This window comes from Elephantulus edwardii, unplaced genomic scaffold, assembly GCF_000299155.1.
Source record: "Elephantulus edwardii isolate Elephantulus edwardi_28Jun2011 unplaced genomic scaffold, EleEdw1.0 scaffold00048, whole genome shotgun sequence".
NCBI classification, from domain to species: domain Eukaryota; kingdom Metazoa; phylum Chordata; class Mammalia; order Macroscelidea; family Macroscelididae; genus Elephantulus; species Elephantulus edwardii.
Genome location: NW_006399798.1, coordinates 6,418,969 through 6,436,822, shown reverse-complemented (window position 1 = coordinate 6,436,822; position 17,854 = coordinate 6,418,969). Strand labels below are relative to the sequence as shown.

General features: G+C 50.0%; 1 protein-coding gene across 1 annotated transcript; it reads right to left on the bottom strand.

Annotated features, from left to right (window-relative positions):
- Positions 1 to 2,634: 2,634 nt before the first annotated feature.
- Positions 2,635 to 15,244, bottom strand: SLC25A19 (solute carrier family 25 (mitochondrial thiamine pyrophosphate carrier), member 19). The gene is made up of 6 exons (XM_006886374.1): positions 15,113 to 15,244; positions 14,699 to 14,854; positions 13,495 to 13,665; positions 6,720 to 6,903; positions 5,427 to 5,563; positions 2,635 to 2,853 (listed from the first exon to the last, which is right to left on the bottom strand). The coding sequence occupies exons 1-6, from the start codon at positions 15,242 to 15,244 to the stop codon at positions 2,635 to 2,637; spliced, it is 999 nt and encodes a 332-aa protein (XP_006886436.1).
- Between the last annotated feature and the right edge of the window lie 2,610 nt (positions 15,245 to 17,854).

The window sequence follows — 17,854 nt, the reverse complement described above, 5'->3', positions numbered from 1 at the left end:
GGACGAGAGGCTGGGGGAGGAGGGGCGGGGAGGAAGGCAGGATCATTGCAGGCTGCTGCCCCATCACGCCCTCCTGCCCCCAGGACAGAGGCACTATTTCACTGGGGAGGGGAGCTGTATACAAAAACCCTTTAAGCGGTTGTTAGATGCTGTTGAGAAGACCCACCGCGACCCTGACCCTATGCTGTGCCCTGTGCCATACTCCCCATCTCTCACATACTTAGGCCCTGAATTGCAGTCACTGTGTCAATCCGTGTAGTTGAAGGTCTTCCTTTCTTCTGATGTCCCTCTCCAAGGAATGTCTCCACATTACCAAACATGTCTAGATTACAGCATTTCCTCTACATTACTGAGGACCCTGATATCAGTTTGAGGATTAAAGTGTGTCTGATTCAGAACAAGGTCTTTTCAGTCACTTGCTAGTCACATGCAAGCTGGATGATGGATAAGGATGACACACCTTTGAGTTGTGTTGCAGCAGAGTACTGAATGTCCCGTGTACTGGTCTTGGAGAAGGTGCAGAGTGATTTTTAGAGACAAAGATGGTAAATCTTTGTCTCACATATTTTAGAGAGTGACGTCATCATGCTGACTCAAAGTTCTAAACCCAAACCACTGAGAAGCACTGCCATCATGCTGGGTTTTGAGGCTGTAAATCTTTATGATGGAGACTACCCATCTTTCTCTCTCAGCACTGCTGGTGGATCTGAACCTCTGACCTTTTCATTACCAACCACCACATTTTATTCTAAGTACTAAAGAGTCCTATAAAGTTAAAAGTGAAGGTGGTATGGCAAGAAGCTGCACTGTAATCTCAGAGGTACACGGTTCAAATTCACCAGATGCTCTGCTGGAGAAGGAGGAACAATCTCTTCCTTTATCAGTCAGATCTGATTTGACGGTACACCCAAAAAATAATGAAATAAAATTAAAAAAAATTCCTGTGGGGGGGAAGTGAAAGTGGTAGTGGTGGTTAAGTGTCAGTACATAGTGACCCGATGAACAGCAGATCTGAACCCTGGTACAGGATAAGACAGGGCTCAGATCTGTTGTGAGGTCGGAAATCCAAAAAGTTACAGTTGGCGATGTGTACCTGGAAAGGGGTATGGGAGAGACCCCAGGGTTTAACACACTCCCTTCTCCTGTGTCTTGATGGTTATTCAGCCCAAGAACTGCAGAGTGCTGTGTCCACCCCAGTCTGCTCTAAGCTGGGGCTGCAGGACACAGGACACAGGAAGACAGACTGCTTGCTGCCTCCTCTGCAGGCTTAACTTGCAGAAAGGCCACGACAGGTGACTGTTGCCCAAGTTCTCCTTTTACAAGGAGCCCCAGGGTGGTCTCTAGGAAAAAGGCCAGGTTGGAGAACTATGACGTATCACAGAAAATACCCAAGAAGCAGGAGAGATGAGGATAAGCTTTACTGCAACAAACCCCCTGGAATTTCATAAAAACACTCAGGCAGGTGCCTTCTGCAACACTGAGTGTCCTTGCAGCAAGGCAAGGGCAGCGGAGGCTTCTGAGACCTGACCAGGCGTGGGAGTCACACAGAGAGGAAGGGCTTGGGACAGAGGAACTAGCAGGAGACGGCCACTTCCAGGATTGGCTGGAGCCTGGCTCAGAGAGAGGGCAGGCTCCTGGCTGGCTGCATGAAGTCCCAGGTGGGATTCAGGCTGTCTCTCCATCCTGGCTTTCACTGTACACGCCAGGCTGGGGCCTGGAGTGGAAAGGTGGTGGCTATGTGCTGTTGGGTTTTCTTCTTCGATGCTGCTGAACGAAGCAGCTCCCCTGCATCTAAACATTTCTCATGGATCCCTGTGCCAACAAGCCCCTTCTGAACATCAAACACATCTTCCCAGGATGACCGGCTGGCTGCCCAATCTCATGCCCCTGCCATCCTCTTCTCTGGACAGCTTGAGACTCACTGTCCTCTGGGATCACAGAGAAGGGGTGCCTGGTCGAAGCCGAGAAACACCCCACAGTCAACTGGCTCAGCTGTGAGGTCCTACTTGTTCAGCAAGGGCTGGTCTAGCACCCAATGAAAGGGGAGCTGACCAAGGTGGCCAGGGCCCAGGGCTGCCACTTCTCTCCATCCACACCCCCCCCACTTCCCGTCTTCTCCTTGTGGAAGACTAGGTGCACAGCTGGCTGAAGTCTGCAGCTGTGGAGAAAAATGGAATTGCAGAAGACGGAGCCCCTGCCAGCCCTGTGTGAGGAGAGGCAGACACAGGAGTAAAGTCAGGAATGTGTTGTTAGTTTTAATGTCTATCGGATAAGTTGGTGGGAATCACAGAGCAAGTTTGGGGTCAGATTCCAACAAAGAGCCTGACCCCAGTCCTCTGCTCAAGCCACGTCCAGTCCAGGAAGGTCTTCCTGGCAGACAGAACTTCTTCTTTTGGAGTGAGTTGACAGATACGGCTTCCCGCTCTTTTTCTGGCACAGACCGAGTCCTGCTCTTCCTTTGCTCACAAGAAAAGCCTGTGCCCTGTGGTGGGGTCCCAGCAGTGAGGAGATGGAGGTGCTGCCTGGCATGATGTGACGGGGACCACCTCAGGACAGCTGGCTGAGGGGGCAGCCCAGGCAGCACCTCTAAGTGCAAGCCAGCAGAGGTGAGGCGTCTTCTCTCAGGAGGCCGCTTCAGGCCGACTTAAGGCCACCCTCAGGCTCCTTAGAGCTCAAGTTCGCCTTCTTCATGTTGTGGAAAAAGTTACAGAAGAGCTCGTACCAGAAGAACACGAGGCCCGTGGAGAGGGCCGCCTTCAGCAGGCTGGGGGAGAGGCCCTTGAAGAAGCCCTGGGACCCTTCTTCTTGCAGAATCTGCTTGGCGCAGTCCAGGAGGCCCTGGTAGCTCCGTACCTGGGGAGAAAAAATGATTCAGGTTGGGTTGGTTCTGTTCCTTTGTCAGCACAGCACCTGACACGTCCGAGCTCTCAACATTTCTCGGAGGATGAAGGAATGAATGCAAAAACAGAAGACAGGGGGGAAAAAAACCACAAAACAAAACAGAAGAGAGCAGATCTGGCCTCCTCATTTCCCTTCCAAGGAGGCTCCTTCTGCGTTACCTGGAAACCTGTACCTGGACAGGAAGTGCTGCCCCGGGAGGCCTGCTTGCTGGGCTCCCTTGGCCCATGTAGCCCTGCTCTAGTTGGACAGCAGATGTGAATCCAGTCGTTGGCCTGACCAGTGCCCCAACCCTGAGCCTGGCTTTCTTTTTTTTTTTTAATATCTGGATTCTCTTTATTCAATACCTAAACCAAAGTCAATGTTATATTTTATAAACTAGTAATATAAAATTATTTCAAAAATGAGTTTTCATGTCAATGAACCTGGCTTTCCTACCTACAGCCCCACCTTCTCCAGATGACCAGGCAGTGCTGTGCCTGAAGCCCCCAGCAAAGGCCACCTATGCCTCCCCTGGTCTCCTGAAAATCCTCCAGTGACGCCCAGCAATGGTGACAGTGACATTATTCAGCTCAAAGTCCAGGCGCCACAGCCTGGCACTTCAGGTGTCACTGTCTGGTCTCTGCTGTCCAGATCTTCTCTCCCTTCTGTCCCACTGCCAGACAAACCAGGTCACTCTGGTCCCCTTCCTTTCTTGGCTCACATTGTCTCCCCCAGCCAAATCCACACACCCCTTCCAAACAAGGTAGTAACAGAAAAGGGATATTACAAAATCTGTCTAGTGTGAGCCCACTCTCCTTAGAGATGTACACGTGTGGCAGTTAGCACAGAAACAGGATCTGTATAGCTGTTCAAAAGGAGAGGGGGACCACAAGGGCAGCAGAAATGAGTGGACGGATGGAGGGGGTAAAGGAACAGTCAGGGTGCAATGGGGACCTGAGATGCGGTGATAAAAGGCATTGATCAACAGGAAATATATAAAACACAATGTATATGAATGACTGTATAAAATACAATGTACATGAATGAAGCACCATGTAAAATTGTACAGAAACCAATTGTTCAAAAAAGTACATATGAGATTTTTTTCATAAAACTACACCTAACAGTACTATGTGACGGCCTCCGAGTGGTGATATTGATTTTCCTTTTTGTCTCTCTCAACTTTCCAAGTATTTCTATAAGAAAATGTATTACTGGGGAGCTCTGGCAGCCTAGTGACAAGAAGCTGCACTGCAATCCCAGAGGTACACAGTCTGAATTCACCAGATGCTCTGCTGGAGAAGGAGAGGCAATTTCCTCCAGTACCAGTCAGATCCTATTTGATGGCGGTGTTAAGTGCCATCAAGTCGATGGTACACACACACACAAAATAATAAATTAAGGGGAGCTCTGGTGGCCTAGTGGCAAGAAGCTGCACTGCAATCTCAGAGGCACACGGTTCGAATCCACCAGATGCTCTGCCGGGGAAGGAGGGACAATCTCCTCCTGTACCAGTCAGATCTGATTTGACGGGACACACACACAAAAATAATAATAATAAAAAAATAATAATAAATTTAAAAAAAAAGTATTACAACTACAAATCCAGCTTTTACTCCTCCCCAGCCAGCCCCTCTCCTCCAATTTGTGCCCCGATGTCCTTCTCTTCCGCACCTGCAGGGGTGTGTGTGGTTTCGTGCTCAGCCTTGCCAGTGGGTTTGGGAGGTCAGAACCTCGTCACTGTCCACCTGTCCCCTCCCCTCTGGGGCCTTCCTCAACACCAGGGCTTCAGCAGGAGATGAAAAGTCCATCTGACTGTGCGGGAGGCGCAGAGCAGCACCACAGAACCACCGGCTGCTGACTTTCCCTGCACAACAGCCTTTTCAGTGCGTGTACAACACAAACACATCCAGTGACTCTGCCCCTCCTTCCCCAGAACATGCGGAACACAGATCAAACCGCCCCAAACCGCCCAGTGCTAAGGCTCATGTTTGGCATTTTAGGGGCTTTTGTTATCTGAGGGCGTTCCTACCACTCAAATGGACTGGAAGCTTTTCCTCCTCTTATCTTTCTTTTGTGATTTTGCATGCTTTTTTCTTTACATTTCTTCTTTAAGAGAAAAAAAAAAAGAAATACCCCCTCCCAATGCCCTTGAATCCGTGCCAACTCACAGAATCATAGGACTGCTTCACTCACAGGATTTATGAAGCTGTACTTTTAAAACTTTTTTTTGAGGCTGTAAATCTTTATGGAAGCAGGACTGCCCCATTTTTCACCCACAGAATGATTTGAACCTCACACCTTTTGGCTAGCAGCCCGATGCCTCACCCACTGCATCACAGGGCTCCTTCTGAAGAGCAGAGACAGGGAAGCTCCTTACCCTGGACTTTCTGCAGCCCCCAGTGAGGACACATTGCACGGGGTTTCCCATGTGCTCGGTCAAAGGGCCACAGTGGCTAATGGTGCCCACCGGGCAGGAGCTGACTGTGCCTCCCCGTGTGCCCCTGAGGAGCAGGGACTAGAGGGGCGGCCCAGGGATGCCTCACCTGGCCAAAGGTGGCTCGGGCCTGCTCAAAGCCTCCAACCTGCAGCCGCTTCTTGACAAGGTCCAGAGGATACGTTAGGGTCTTGCTGAGGACCCCAGCTCCGCTGCCACACAGCAGGTTTTTGAGGTTCCTTGAACCTGAGACAAGGGGTGAGGGCAGAAGTGTGAGAATGCAAAGGCTGTCTCTGCCATCATCAGCTCTGACCCCCCAGCACAACACAACCCCATCGGTGTCCTTGGATCTCAATGAGGAATTTCATCCACAAGAGAACCAGGCTCACGGCCCTCAGGACAGAGGCTGTCCCTCCCCTAGTGAGCTGCTTCTGGGGAGGACGGGTGGCTTCAAAGTGCCAGCTCTCAGCGGCCTCACTGTTAACTGTGGCAGAGAGCCAGGCACACATACAAATGACCTCGGGCGACAGATGGCACCGCTGGTGGCAGGACGGTGATACTGCTGGCTGGAGTCAAGCAGGGACTGCACCCTGGTGCAAGCTCAAGGCTGGATGAGAAAACACGATGCCCGTCGCAAAAGTTAAATAAACTAAAAACAGGTGATTTGCGAGTTAGAGCTCCGGGAGGGGGGCGGGGGGTGGGGGAGAAAGCCTTGACGAATGGTTGGAAAGGAACGGTGTGATGCCTGTGAAGGGCGCAGCAAAGGCTGGGAAAACCAGCGCCTCTGTGAGCTGCTGGCTTTGTTTACGTGGCTGCGTGACAGGCAGATACAGAGCTCAGGGGTATCTTATCTCCTCACAGGGACTTTTACTTCCTACACGACTCAGTCTTTGCAGTCACCTGCTGCGCATCTGAGGGCTGGACAATGGATAAGGATGACAGAAGAAGAACGGATGCACTTGAGCTGTGGGTTTGGAGGAAGAGCGCTGAAGACTCCACGGACGGCCAGAGAACACTTATCTCGAGAGAAAGTGCAAGCAGAGTGCTCGGTGGAGGCACAGCTGGTGAAACTTCGTCTCCCCTATTTTAGACATATTGCTAAGAGAGCCTATTCCTTGGAAAGGGACAGCACGCTTGTGAAGGTGGAGGGTCAGGGGAGAGGGAGGCTCTTATAGAGATGGACTGACAGTGTCTGTGGTAATGGACTTAAACGTGTTGAGGATGAAGAGGATGGCAAAGGGTAGGACAGAGTTCACATCTGTTATCCACAGGCTCGCTGTGAGTTGTACTCAACGACACTTAACACCACCACCACCACCACCACGTGCTTCAGGAGCTGTCAGGGCTGAAGGTGGGGGCGGTGGAGTGCCCACGGAGCCCCTGCCCCCCGGGGCCCCCTCACCGTTCGTCTTTTCGTCGGCTGGCATGGCCCACTCATACATGTGCTTCAGGGAACTGTAGAAGGAGAACTGGAAGCCAGCGTAGGGGAAAATGGCGATCAGGGTGGGGTTTAAGCCCTTGTAGAAGACCAAGGGGCCTTCCGTCCTGTACATGGTCACCACAGCGTCTCGGAGGGTTTTGTAGACCTGGATACACAGACATACACACAAGTGCAACTCAAGTGAGCATGGCGTTTAGCCCAAGCCCCAGCCAACTGTCTGTTCAAATGTCAGCTAACAGCGACAGTGTTATTCCTCCCGCCAGGAGAAGCGTCCAAAATGCTGGGCCAAAGTTCAAGGGAGGGGTTTCCAGCCAGCCCCCTCCCAGGCTCACGTAAGCCACAAAGCTATGAGTCTAAAGACACTCACTCTGGATGCACTGATCCTCTGGGCGCCACGAGTGGTGACAGAGACTGTGGTTAACTCACCTCCCAGAACAGAGTGGCTGGGCACAGCGTGGTCCCCCAAATACACAGTTAAAAGGAAAGAGCAGGATGCAGAAGGGTGAGCTTGTGGAGGAAACAAAGCGCTCTGTGTTTGGTGGATTCAGAGATTCTGCGCCCAGAGGACAAAGCGACGTGGGGGAAATGGGATGCAAGGGAGCCAAGGTGATTCGCTAAAGACTGTTAGACACTATTTGGATTTTCTGTCATGTAAAAACCCTGTGAACGCTGGAACCTGGGTAAGGCAATTATCTGTCAGAGATGGAAAACTCACCACCATAAGGAGGTAGGATTCTTACTATAAGAGAGATCGTAAAAGTCCTGTTTTGGGGCTAGCTCTGGTGGCCTAGTGGCAAGAAGCTGCACTGCAATCCCAGGGGTGCGCAGTTCAAATCCACCAGATGCTCTGCTGCAGAAGGAGGGACAATCTCCTCCTGTACCAGTCAGATCCGATTTGACGGCACACACACAAAAATAATAAAAAGTCCTGTTTTTGGCAGAACCTTGTGAGGCCCAGAAGAACAAGGCCGTCCTGCTGAGTTCCAGCTCTCACAGCCTCCGCTGGGTAAGCTTTCTGAGACAACAGGAAGCCCAGAGGCAACTGTGTTTTCTTTGTACCCTGCTGTTAATATTTGTTCTGGGCCTTAAGGTGGAGCTGACTCATAGCTGACCCTCCAGCGGGTTTTCAGAGGCTGTAAATCTCACGGGAGCTGACTGCCCATCTTTCTCTTGTGGAGCAGACGGTGGGTGGAAATGGACCAGAGGGCTCTGACTCAGCCCAGCTGAGGGTGCAGAAAAGTAGTGTACTGAAGAACCGACAGGTCGAATTCTATTCTTTGGCTCTCAGACATCGGTAGCCACCACTGAACGGCCAGGGCCTGGCAGAAGCCACTGGGCAAAGAGTTTCTCCACACTCAGAGCTCTCCTGTTTCTCTATGATTCCCTCTTAACTCCAGGATGGCAGACAAAGGTGGTCTGACAGCTGAGGAAAACACTCCTAAAACATAAAACCCAAGTTGCCACGAGACCAGCAGCACGGAACGGTGCCCGGCACCATGACTGAGCTTTTTGAGCAGAGTCTATATAGAAGAATCCAGATGGAAAAGGGAGAAATGCAGAGCAGAATTAGAAATTCTCATGGAAGTCAGACTTTCTGCAGCCTTGGAGGCTGGCTGGACTCCACAAACTATTGCCCTGACATCATCTTTAAATCCTAAAACAAAAATATCCCCTGAAGCCTTCTTAAAACGAAACAATAATAGCTGGATTAGTAGAGAGTACATTAAGAGATCTATCTATATGAAAAAAAAAAGAAGAGATCTATCTATATGGGATCAAACTGACAACAGCAACCCAAAAGATTATACAGGAAACTTGAGGGTGATGGTGGTGGTGGTGTTAGGTGCCATCGAGTCAAAGATGACTCATAATGACCCTATAAATGAAAGACCATAGCACTGTTCATAGTTTCCAGAGGCAAGCCATTTCAGAAGTAGATGCCACTCCTGCTTCCAAGCTTGTTTTAATCGGGAAGCTCCACCAAACATTGTCCACCATGGGTGACCATTATTGCATTTGACACATCAGTGTCACAGTGTTTAGCATCACAACAACCACAAATTACCTCTGTACAACAAGTGGACAGACCAATGCTAAACCACTTAGAAGAATGTTTGGAAAAAAAAACCACCACAACCAATTTGAACCAGGCCTGAGGGCCGCAGATGAAAATCACCCATCTTGAGCTTGGTAACATAACAGACAGTTATGCTATCCACTAGGCCAATATAGCGCTCTCTATGTTGTCGTTGTTACTGTTGTTAGGTGCTGAGGGTATGTTAATAGGGAAGAAATAACAGAAAGCAGGGTAAGATGACTAATCAATGCCCCAGTGACAGAGGCTGGGGAATCACTCTGGGTTTTGCGGTGTATATTCTCATATTTTTTTTTAAATAAGGAAAAGAAAGAAAGAGTAAGGAAGTAAAAAAAAATCCAAACAAACACATAAATGCAAATTTAATAAACCTAGCCAGAAACCAAATACATGAAATGAAGAGAGATACTTGGAAGAAGGAGACAGTATAGAGTGTGGTGTCAGAGGTTTTCCTGGCCACTGATTTCGACTCTGCCACTTGGACAGGAAGGGTCATACAAATAGGACGTGTTGGTTTATTCCCAAGGGGATTGGCTAGTCTCACATAACACTGAGCGGATTCAGCTGCAGAATTTGGGAATCTCAACACCAACAAGGAAGAGGAAGCAGTGCGCATCCTTCCGTGTCAAGGATTTCTGCATCACTCAGCTGGGGACCTACACCAGCAAAAGCCCCAGAAGAAAACCAGAGACCCAGCGTGAGACAGAGCTGATCTTGAGAGCTGCCCTATCTAACCAGTCAGCTACAGGCCCGAGCTCACTAGAGGATTAGGGGGAGACGCCCTAATTTACAGGACTAAGAGAGCTTTGAAACACTGGCCTAAAGCCACAAGGCTAAAGGCTGAAGGGCCAGGAACAAGCTTCAGAAGCTGTCAAGACTGAGAAACTGTATCCTGCTGCCAGATTGAATTATAACCTGGTAACTTCCCTAATAAACCCCATCACCGTAAGTAGAGTTCCATAAAGTCTGTAGAAATTGCAGTGGATTCTGGACCCAGGACAGCAGTAGGATTTGATACTAAAATTAGTAGAAATTGGTATGGGAGTGTGCAGGACATGTCTGCCTTTATGGGAAATGGTTTTGTGTTGTGTTGTGCATGCTGTTGATGGGGGCGGTTCCCCTTGTTAATAGAGCTCAGATATCACTGTCCTCATGCTGCCCACGCTCATTTTACAGAGAGAAAAGTAAACCACGCACATCACTATACCTAATATTCTCAGAAGCACTGAGAAGATACTATAAAAGGATGACTACCTTTCAGAAGATAAAATTGAGTGAACAAGAGCTCTTGAGAGAAAAATCCATGTGGCCCTGGGTTAGGACAAGGCGTTTTAGATGCAATTCTAAAAGCAGAATCTATAACAGAAGAAACTGATAAATTACACTTGACTAAAGTGAAACAGCTTGCCTCTGGAAACTCTATGAACCTGGATAAAGGACAAAAGTTATATAAGTGTCAGGTCTTTTGTTCATAGGGTCGCTATGAGTTGCCTAAAACTCGACAGCACTTAACAACACCAGCATAGAGAGAGGTCAGGTGGCCTAGTGGGCAGAAAGTGATGCTACCAAGAAAAGGTGTGGGGGGAAAAAGAAAAGGTGAGTAACTCGAATCTGCGGCCCTCAGGCCTGTCTGTTTTTGGTGAATCATAGGGTTGCTATGAGTCGCCTACAACTTGCTTAACAATAACAACAAAATGAAAAATGTCTGCTCTTTTAAAGACGCTGTTAGGGAGCTCTGGTGGCCTAGTCGCAAGAAACTGAACTGCAATACCAGAGGTGCGTGGTTCAATTCCACCAGATGCTCTGCTGGAGAGGGAGGAACAATCTCCTCCTGTACTAGTCAGATCCGATTTGACGGTACACACACACACAAAATAATAAAAAAAGACACAGTTAAGAAGATGAAAGCAAAAGTCAAAGACTCAGAAAAAACCTTTGCAAAGAAAAGACTCACAAAACTCAGAAATTAAAAACTAAACCACCTAATATAAAACAGACACGAGATCTGAACAGTTACTTTACCAAAGAAGGTACAAGCCAAACAAGTACGTGGAAAGATCCGCCACATTCAAGAAATCCGCCACATTCAAGAAATACAAATTAAAAGCACAGTGAGAAAGCACTTCATCTACCAGAATGGCTAAAGGTTTTTAAAGACATAAACATTTTCAACTGATAACTCTAAATATCACTGAAGATGCAGAAGAGCTGGAGTTGCTGGTAAGAACGGTACCAACCCCTCGCTGACAGAGACCTCACAGAGCACAGAGCACTGGCTGTCCACGGCTGTGAATCACACCTGCCTGCCACCTTCTCCTGCTGAGTGCTTAACGACTGTGTCACCAGAGCCCCTTTTCCTTACTCTAGAACCCAGCACTCCCCCTCCTAGTATTCCGTCCACACCGTCACCGTTATGGGAATGTGTACAGCATTTTTTTTTAAATTTTTTATTATTTATGGTGCATGTACCATCAAATCAGATCTGACTGGAACAGGAGGGAAATTTTCCCTCCTTCTCTGGCAGAGCGTCAGGTGGATTTGAACCGTGTACCTCTGGGATTGCAGTACAGTTTCTTGCCACTAGGACACCAGAGCTCCTGTACAGCATTTTAGAACTCCTTAGTCAGAATGGCCGCACAAATGTTTTTTCAACCAACAAACCTGGAATATCCACACCAGAAGCTATGACTCATCTACAAAAAGGAAAGGATTATTCAGAGACATAACCACAGGGTGGAGGCCAGCTGCACAATGCGAACGGAAAGAAGCCAAACCCCAGATGACAGGAAGTCCTGGAAAAGGCACTACAGACAGAGGGCAGAGCTGGGGCGCTGAGCGGGCCGTCCACAGAGAGACACGAGGAGATTCGGAAACAAGGCTTTGCATTTGTAAACAGGTCTCTCTCACTTTCTCCCAAAGGTCACTTCCTGTGCATTCCAGAACCTAGAAACCAACCTCCGAATCGCCGGAGTAGAAAGGTAATACTCTATTCTCTTTTCTTATAACAACCTTTACTTTTGTCTTCTCATAGAGAAAGGCTTAAAGGTAACCTCGGAGGATTAGAGCAGAGCCGAGGGCAGAAAAAGAGGCGAGCCCATGGCAACTTCTCCACTCCTCTGTCCATCAACAACCCCCTCGCCATCTTCCTGCCTCATCTTCTATTTGACCAAGCAAAGTGGTCATCTGAAAACTCCAATTTTGCATTAAATTATGCAGAGCAATTGAACTTTCACTCCAGACTGTTCCCTGGGACTCTGCCCTCCTCAAGCAAGTCATCAAGTATCAACTGAACAAAACAGCTGCTCACTTCTCCCAGGACCTCCACCCTGAGCAACACAAGGAACTGGAAGAATTCCAGAAGTTCTTATTCTTCGCTAGTCCTAGATCAAATCTAAGCAGAGAGTGTCCCCACCAACAGTTTCTAAATAAAGCAAAAGGCAGGCAGCAGACAGTCCTTCTTGGTTGAAAACACACACATACACATTCTCTTTTTTTTTGTGGCTTCATGTTTATTTCCACTTGGGGTGGATAAGACAGCTACGGGTGTTGGGAAAGCTTGTGTGTGATTAGGCAGTAAAGAATGGGGTTCTCTGCACACCATGTTTATCAAGGCTTTGTTCACAATAGCAAACAGTTGGAAACAACAGCAACTGCCCATCAACAAATGAATGGATACAGCAGCTCTGGTATATTCACACAGTGGAATACTATGCAGCATTGAAAAACAAGGAACTCATAAAAAAATGGGTGACCCTGGAGGACATTATGCTGAGTGAAATATCTCAGTCACAAAAGGACAAATACTGCATAGTACCACCGTTGTGAAACAGGACTGACATCAGGGTTAGGAGGAGACTGAGAAAGATGGGATAAAGAATGTCTACTGCACTGAAACAGATGAGGGAGAGAACGATTTAAAAGGGATGTGTGAGTAGGCATTATTGTCATGACAGGAGTCCAGAACTAAGGCTGCATAGTGGAGTAGACTTGTGGGGAGGGATTTGTATAACAATGAAAGATTTTTTCTTTTACTTTTCAAAGAGAAGAACTAACTGAGGGGACAGGGGGAGGGAGGGAGAAAAGTGCAACAACGAATGAATGGAAATTCAAAGTCTCTGTAAATTTTTATTAAAATTAATAATAAAGAATGGGGTTCTCTCAACTTTTTGGTCTTTTGCTTTTTTAATATAAAAAGAACCACCCACTTCTCCACTTAGCGCACCTGCCTACATATGCATTCTTAAGTATGTTCAGGAGTTGGATTACGGTGGGAGGTTTACTGCCGGGTTTAATCCCTTTCTCTTTCTCTGCAGTCCTGAAGCCTGACTCCTCTATCCCATCTCCCCCACTGCATCCTTTGTGGGACCCCGGCACGCTTTCACAGTTACACAGCCACATGCTCTCAAGTCCCCTCTCAGCGGCCCTTCCTCACCTGGTTGCTGTGTAGCTCTGATTTACATTTGGGTTTCTGAGTCCTGGTGGGCCAGGAGCTCCTGTCCCTTGCGTGGTATTGAGCTCACTCGGGACAGTCATGTGGTGACCTGACAGCCACCGCTGTCCCAGTTTCACTTCCTCTAAGGAGAAGAACCCCAGCGCCTGGAGCACCTGCCCGCCCCCCTTCCCTGGCCCCTGGTCACTCACCCTGGGCTCACCCTGAGCTGCAAATCGAGTCCGCAGGACGTCCACGGGGTGCACGGCGAGGGTGGCAGCACAGGCGGACAGGCCGCCACACACAAAGTGCACAGAGAAATCACGAGCATCGTACTCGCTGGTTCTGTGCACCAGCTCGGTCAGCAGCTCGAAGGACAAAAACTGCAAGAGTGCGTGACTGTCAGGGTCGCCTGGAGGAAGAGGCCAAGACCACACACTCCCACTCACAACCCAGGTGGGGCCTGGCTATAGGGGCAAGCAGAGGCCAGGAGAGCTGGTGTCTGAGCAGTGAGGGCAGGGACGCACGTACGACCCCAAACAGAAGTCAGACGCCTTCTGACGGGCTTGGGAAGCAAATGCTCAATGGAGGGCTAAGGAAATCCATGGAATGTTTCTTACGTCAAAGAATTCCATGCATTAATTTAATTTATAAGTAGGAAGAGAAGGTCATTTGCTGGTTCTTGGCAGGGGGCTCCCTGGGAGCAGAGCCTCTGGTAGGACATCCATGGTGCAGCCCCTGACACTCTTCCTCCAGGCAGCTCGAGGGAGCCCAGGTTCCTGACAACGCCTGCTCATCGAGCTGCAGGGGTAACCATTCCAGGTGCGGAGATGGGATGGCGGCAGTGGTGCCAGCCTGCGTGGGTGAGGAGCCACTTTCCACCTACATGACTTTGGGTGGCCTCAATCTTCTCTCATGTAAGTTAGGAGTGACAAGAGAACCTACTTCAAACAACTGTTATGATGTGACATGCATCAAGTGTTTATACAAGGCCTGGCCCGCAACAACTACACTGAAATAAACTAAGAGAACCTGGGATTTCAGTCCTGGACCCACCACTGACACGCTGGGCGACCCCAGGCAACTTCCTTGATCTCTCTGTGACCCACATCCTATCTGCTCTACTTCACCTGGATGCTGCTGTCACAGCAAAATGAGTCAGGCCAACAAAAAAAAATTCTATTTCAAAATAGAAAGTGTCAGAATTGTCATCAACACAGCCCCATGGGGCCAGAGCGTCTATACAGCCTCCTTGGGCAGCACCTAGCACCTTGCTGTGAACTTCCGTGGATGGGGGTTCAGGGATGAGGAACACCTCCGAGTCGGGCAGTGTGTGTAGATGGCTTTCCCCTCCCCTGTGCCATTCTATTGAGCAAGTGTCATCCCAGGGGTCTGGCTGGTTCCCCTGCCACCTACCTGGACAGCTCCATAGCCAACAGAGAGAAGCTGGGCGGGGATGTGTCCTTTCCAGAAAGCCGCTGGGCCCTCCTCCTGCAGAATCTGCTTCCCAGCCTGCAGGATGCTGTGGTATTTGGCTCTGGGGTCACTGTGGTGCAGGCGCTCGATCTGAAGCTGTGAAGTTCCAGGGGGAAGGTCAGAGGTCAGGGCCAGAGGAGGGTGGGAACAGCGTGGGTTACACACTAACGCACAGTCTCACCCACTAATCTGCAGGGAGCGTACTCTGCTCATTGGGGAATTCAACCCTGAGTGGGAAGGAGAACTTTCGATAATGATGGCAAAGGCAGTGAAGTTTTTCAGCTTGACCAAATAATTCCAAGTGCTAGGGACTTTTTTTCTTCAACGAGACACTGAATTTGGGGAAATGGATACCTGGAAGCGGATCTTGATGACATCCAGGGGGCTGATCAGCGCTCGAGTGACAAGTCCAGACGCAGAGCCAGCCACCGCCACCTCGAACTTGGAGTTGTTCCTGCAATCTGTCCCAGGGTCATAGCCGACCATCCCTGCCTCCAGCCCATACAACGTCCATCAGCAGCAAGCTAAACACAAATCAAGGAGTAAGAACAGAAGGGCGCGCTCCTCGAGGTCTCTGTTCGAACACTGCATCCCGAGCAGCTGCTCTGTGTTGGATACACTCCTTTATGGCAAGTATTACTGGGGATGCTTGGACTGTGCATCTGTCTGTTAGGTCCCCCCATTAGACTGTGAGCAAGGCCAAGGATACCTTTCTTCCTCCCTGGACGCCCGGTCCTTAGAACCGGGCCGGTCACCATCAGTCCAGTCTTTAGAACTGGGCCGGTCACCATCAGTCCAGTCCTCAGAACTGGGCCGGTCACCATCAGTCCAGTCCTCAGAACTGGGCCGGTCACCATCAGTACAGTCCTTAGAGCAGGGCCGGTCACCATCAGTCCAGTCCTCAGAGCACGGTCGGTCACCATCAGTCCAGTCCTTAGAGCAGGGCCGGTCACCATCAGTCCAGTCCTTAGAGCAGGGCCGGTCACCATCAGTCCAGTCCTCAGAGCAGGGCCGGTCACCATCAGTCCAGTCCTTAGAGCAGGGCCAGTCACCATCAGTCCAGTCCTTAGAGCAGGGCCAGTCACCATCAGTCCAGTCCTTAGAACCGGGCCGGTCACCATCAGTCCAGTCTTTAGAACTGGGCCGGTCACCATCAGTCCAGTCCTCAGAACCGGGCCGGTCACCATCAGTCCAGTCCTTAGAGCAGGGCCGGTCACTATCAGTCCAGTCCTCAGAGCAGGGCCAGTCACCATCAGTCCAGTCCTTAGAACCGGGCCGGTCACCATCAGTCCAGTCCTCAGAGCACGGTCAGTCACCATCAGTCCAGTTCTTAGAACAGGGCTGGTCACCATCAGTCCAGTCCTTAGAGCAGGGCCGGTCACCATCAGTCCAGTCCTTAGAGCAGGGCCGGTCACCATCAGTCCAGTCCTTAGAGCAGGGCCGGTCACCATCAGTCCAGTCCTTAGAACAGGGCCGGTCACCATCAGTCCAGTCCTTAGAGCAGGGCCGGTCACCATCAGTCCAGTCCTGAGAACAGGGCCGGTCACCATCAGTCCAGTCCTTAGAACAGGGCCGGTCACCATCAGTCCAGTCCTTAGAGCAGGGCCGGTCACCATAAGTCCAGTCCTTAGAACCAGGCCGGTCACCATCAGTCCAGTCCTTAGAACCGGGCCGATCACCACCAGTCCAGTCCTGAGAACAGGGCCAGTCACCATCAGTCCAGTCCTTAGAACAGGGCCGGTCACCATCAGTCCAGTCTTTAGAACTGGGCCGGTCACCATCAGTCCAGTCCTTAGAGCAGGGCCAGTCACCATCAGTCCAGTCCTGAGAACAAGGCTGGTCACCATCAGTCCAGTCCTTGGAATAGGGTTGGTCACCATCAGTCCAGTCACTGGAACAGGGTCGGTCACCATCAGTTCAGTTCTGAGAGCAGGGCCAGTCACCATCAGTGCATAACACACACCTGTCATCTGAACGGACAAGCCAGCTGGGGAGGAAGCCATTCACTCCCAGGGACCACTGGGCTTCCCACTGACTTCAGGCTGCGGTCAAGCCCTGGCAGCGCTGGCGTGGCGTGGGAGCAGAGCCCAGAAGGCTGGGAGACAGGCAGGGTCAGAGGCCAGGGCCTGGGATTCTCAAACAATCCACATGGAGCGAATGAAGACTCGGGCAGTTCTGAGCCCCTGGCACCGCCCTTCCACTCTGCCTGCACACACCAGGCCCAGCCTGCAGCTGGGGATCTGAGTCACCCTGCAGAACGACGCTCCTCCCAGGCCTCACCAGATCCAGACCCCAGTGCAGCCTCAGTCAGGGCTTCCCACTAGCTCAGAGAACACAGAGTATGTGCCTATCAACGCTCGTGCTGAGCACCATGCTGGCTTCCTATGTCTGGAAAGATCCGTCTCGCTCCTCACAGGGCTCTGCTCACCCGTTGATGCTCAGTGACCTTCCCTGCCCCCTCATCCCCGCCTGCCTGCTCGTGTAGTTCTACCCTGTTTGCCTTCTAGCACTTGGCGGTGTGTAGTATTCACACAGCACGTGGGCTCTGTACCGGCAGGACTGTTTAACTACAGCTGTCTCTCCAGAGACTTGCACAGTGCCTGGCACACACCAAAGGTTTTTAAAATCACCAAATAATAATAAAAAACCTTCCAATTTTTTGCTTAAAGGCAAAAAAAAAAGGCCCTTAATACAAAAACCCAAGGGAGCTCTGGTGGCTTAGTGGCAAGAAGCTGCACTGCAATTCTGAAGGCGTGTGGTTCGAATCCACCAAATGCTCCACTGGAGGAGGGACAATCTCCTTTGCCATTTGGATCCCGATTTGATGGTACACAACAAGAAAAACAAACAAATAAAAAAGCCACAACAAACCACCCTAAATTACATTTCAATTATAAAAGTAACATGGACCTTGCAGAGAAAAGAAAAATCTGAACTACTTCAGTGTTGCTCAGTTTACACATTTACTTCTGGTTCGTCTCCTGTCCACGGCTTTCTCATGTCACACAAATCTGTCTCTTAGCTGTAAAACTGTGCACTGAGCCAGCACATGTCCACGCTGCTGCTTGATCTTCTTAAGTAATGTTTTAAAGGGCC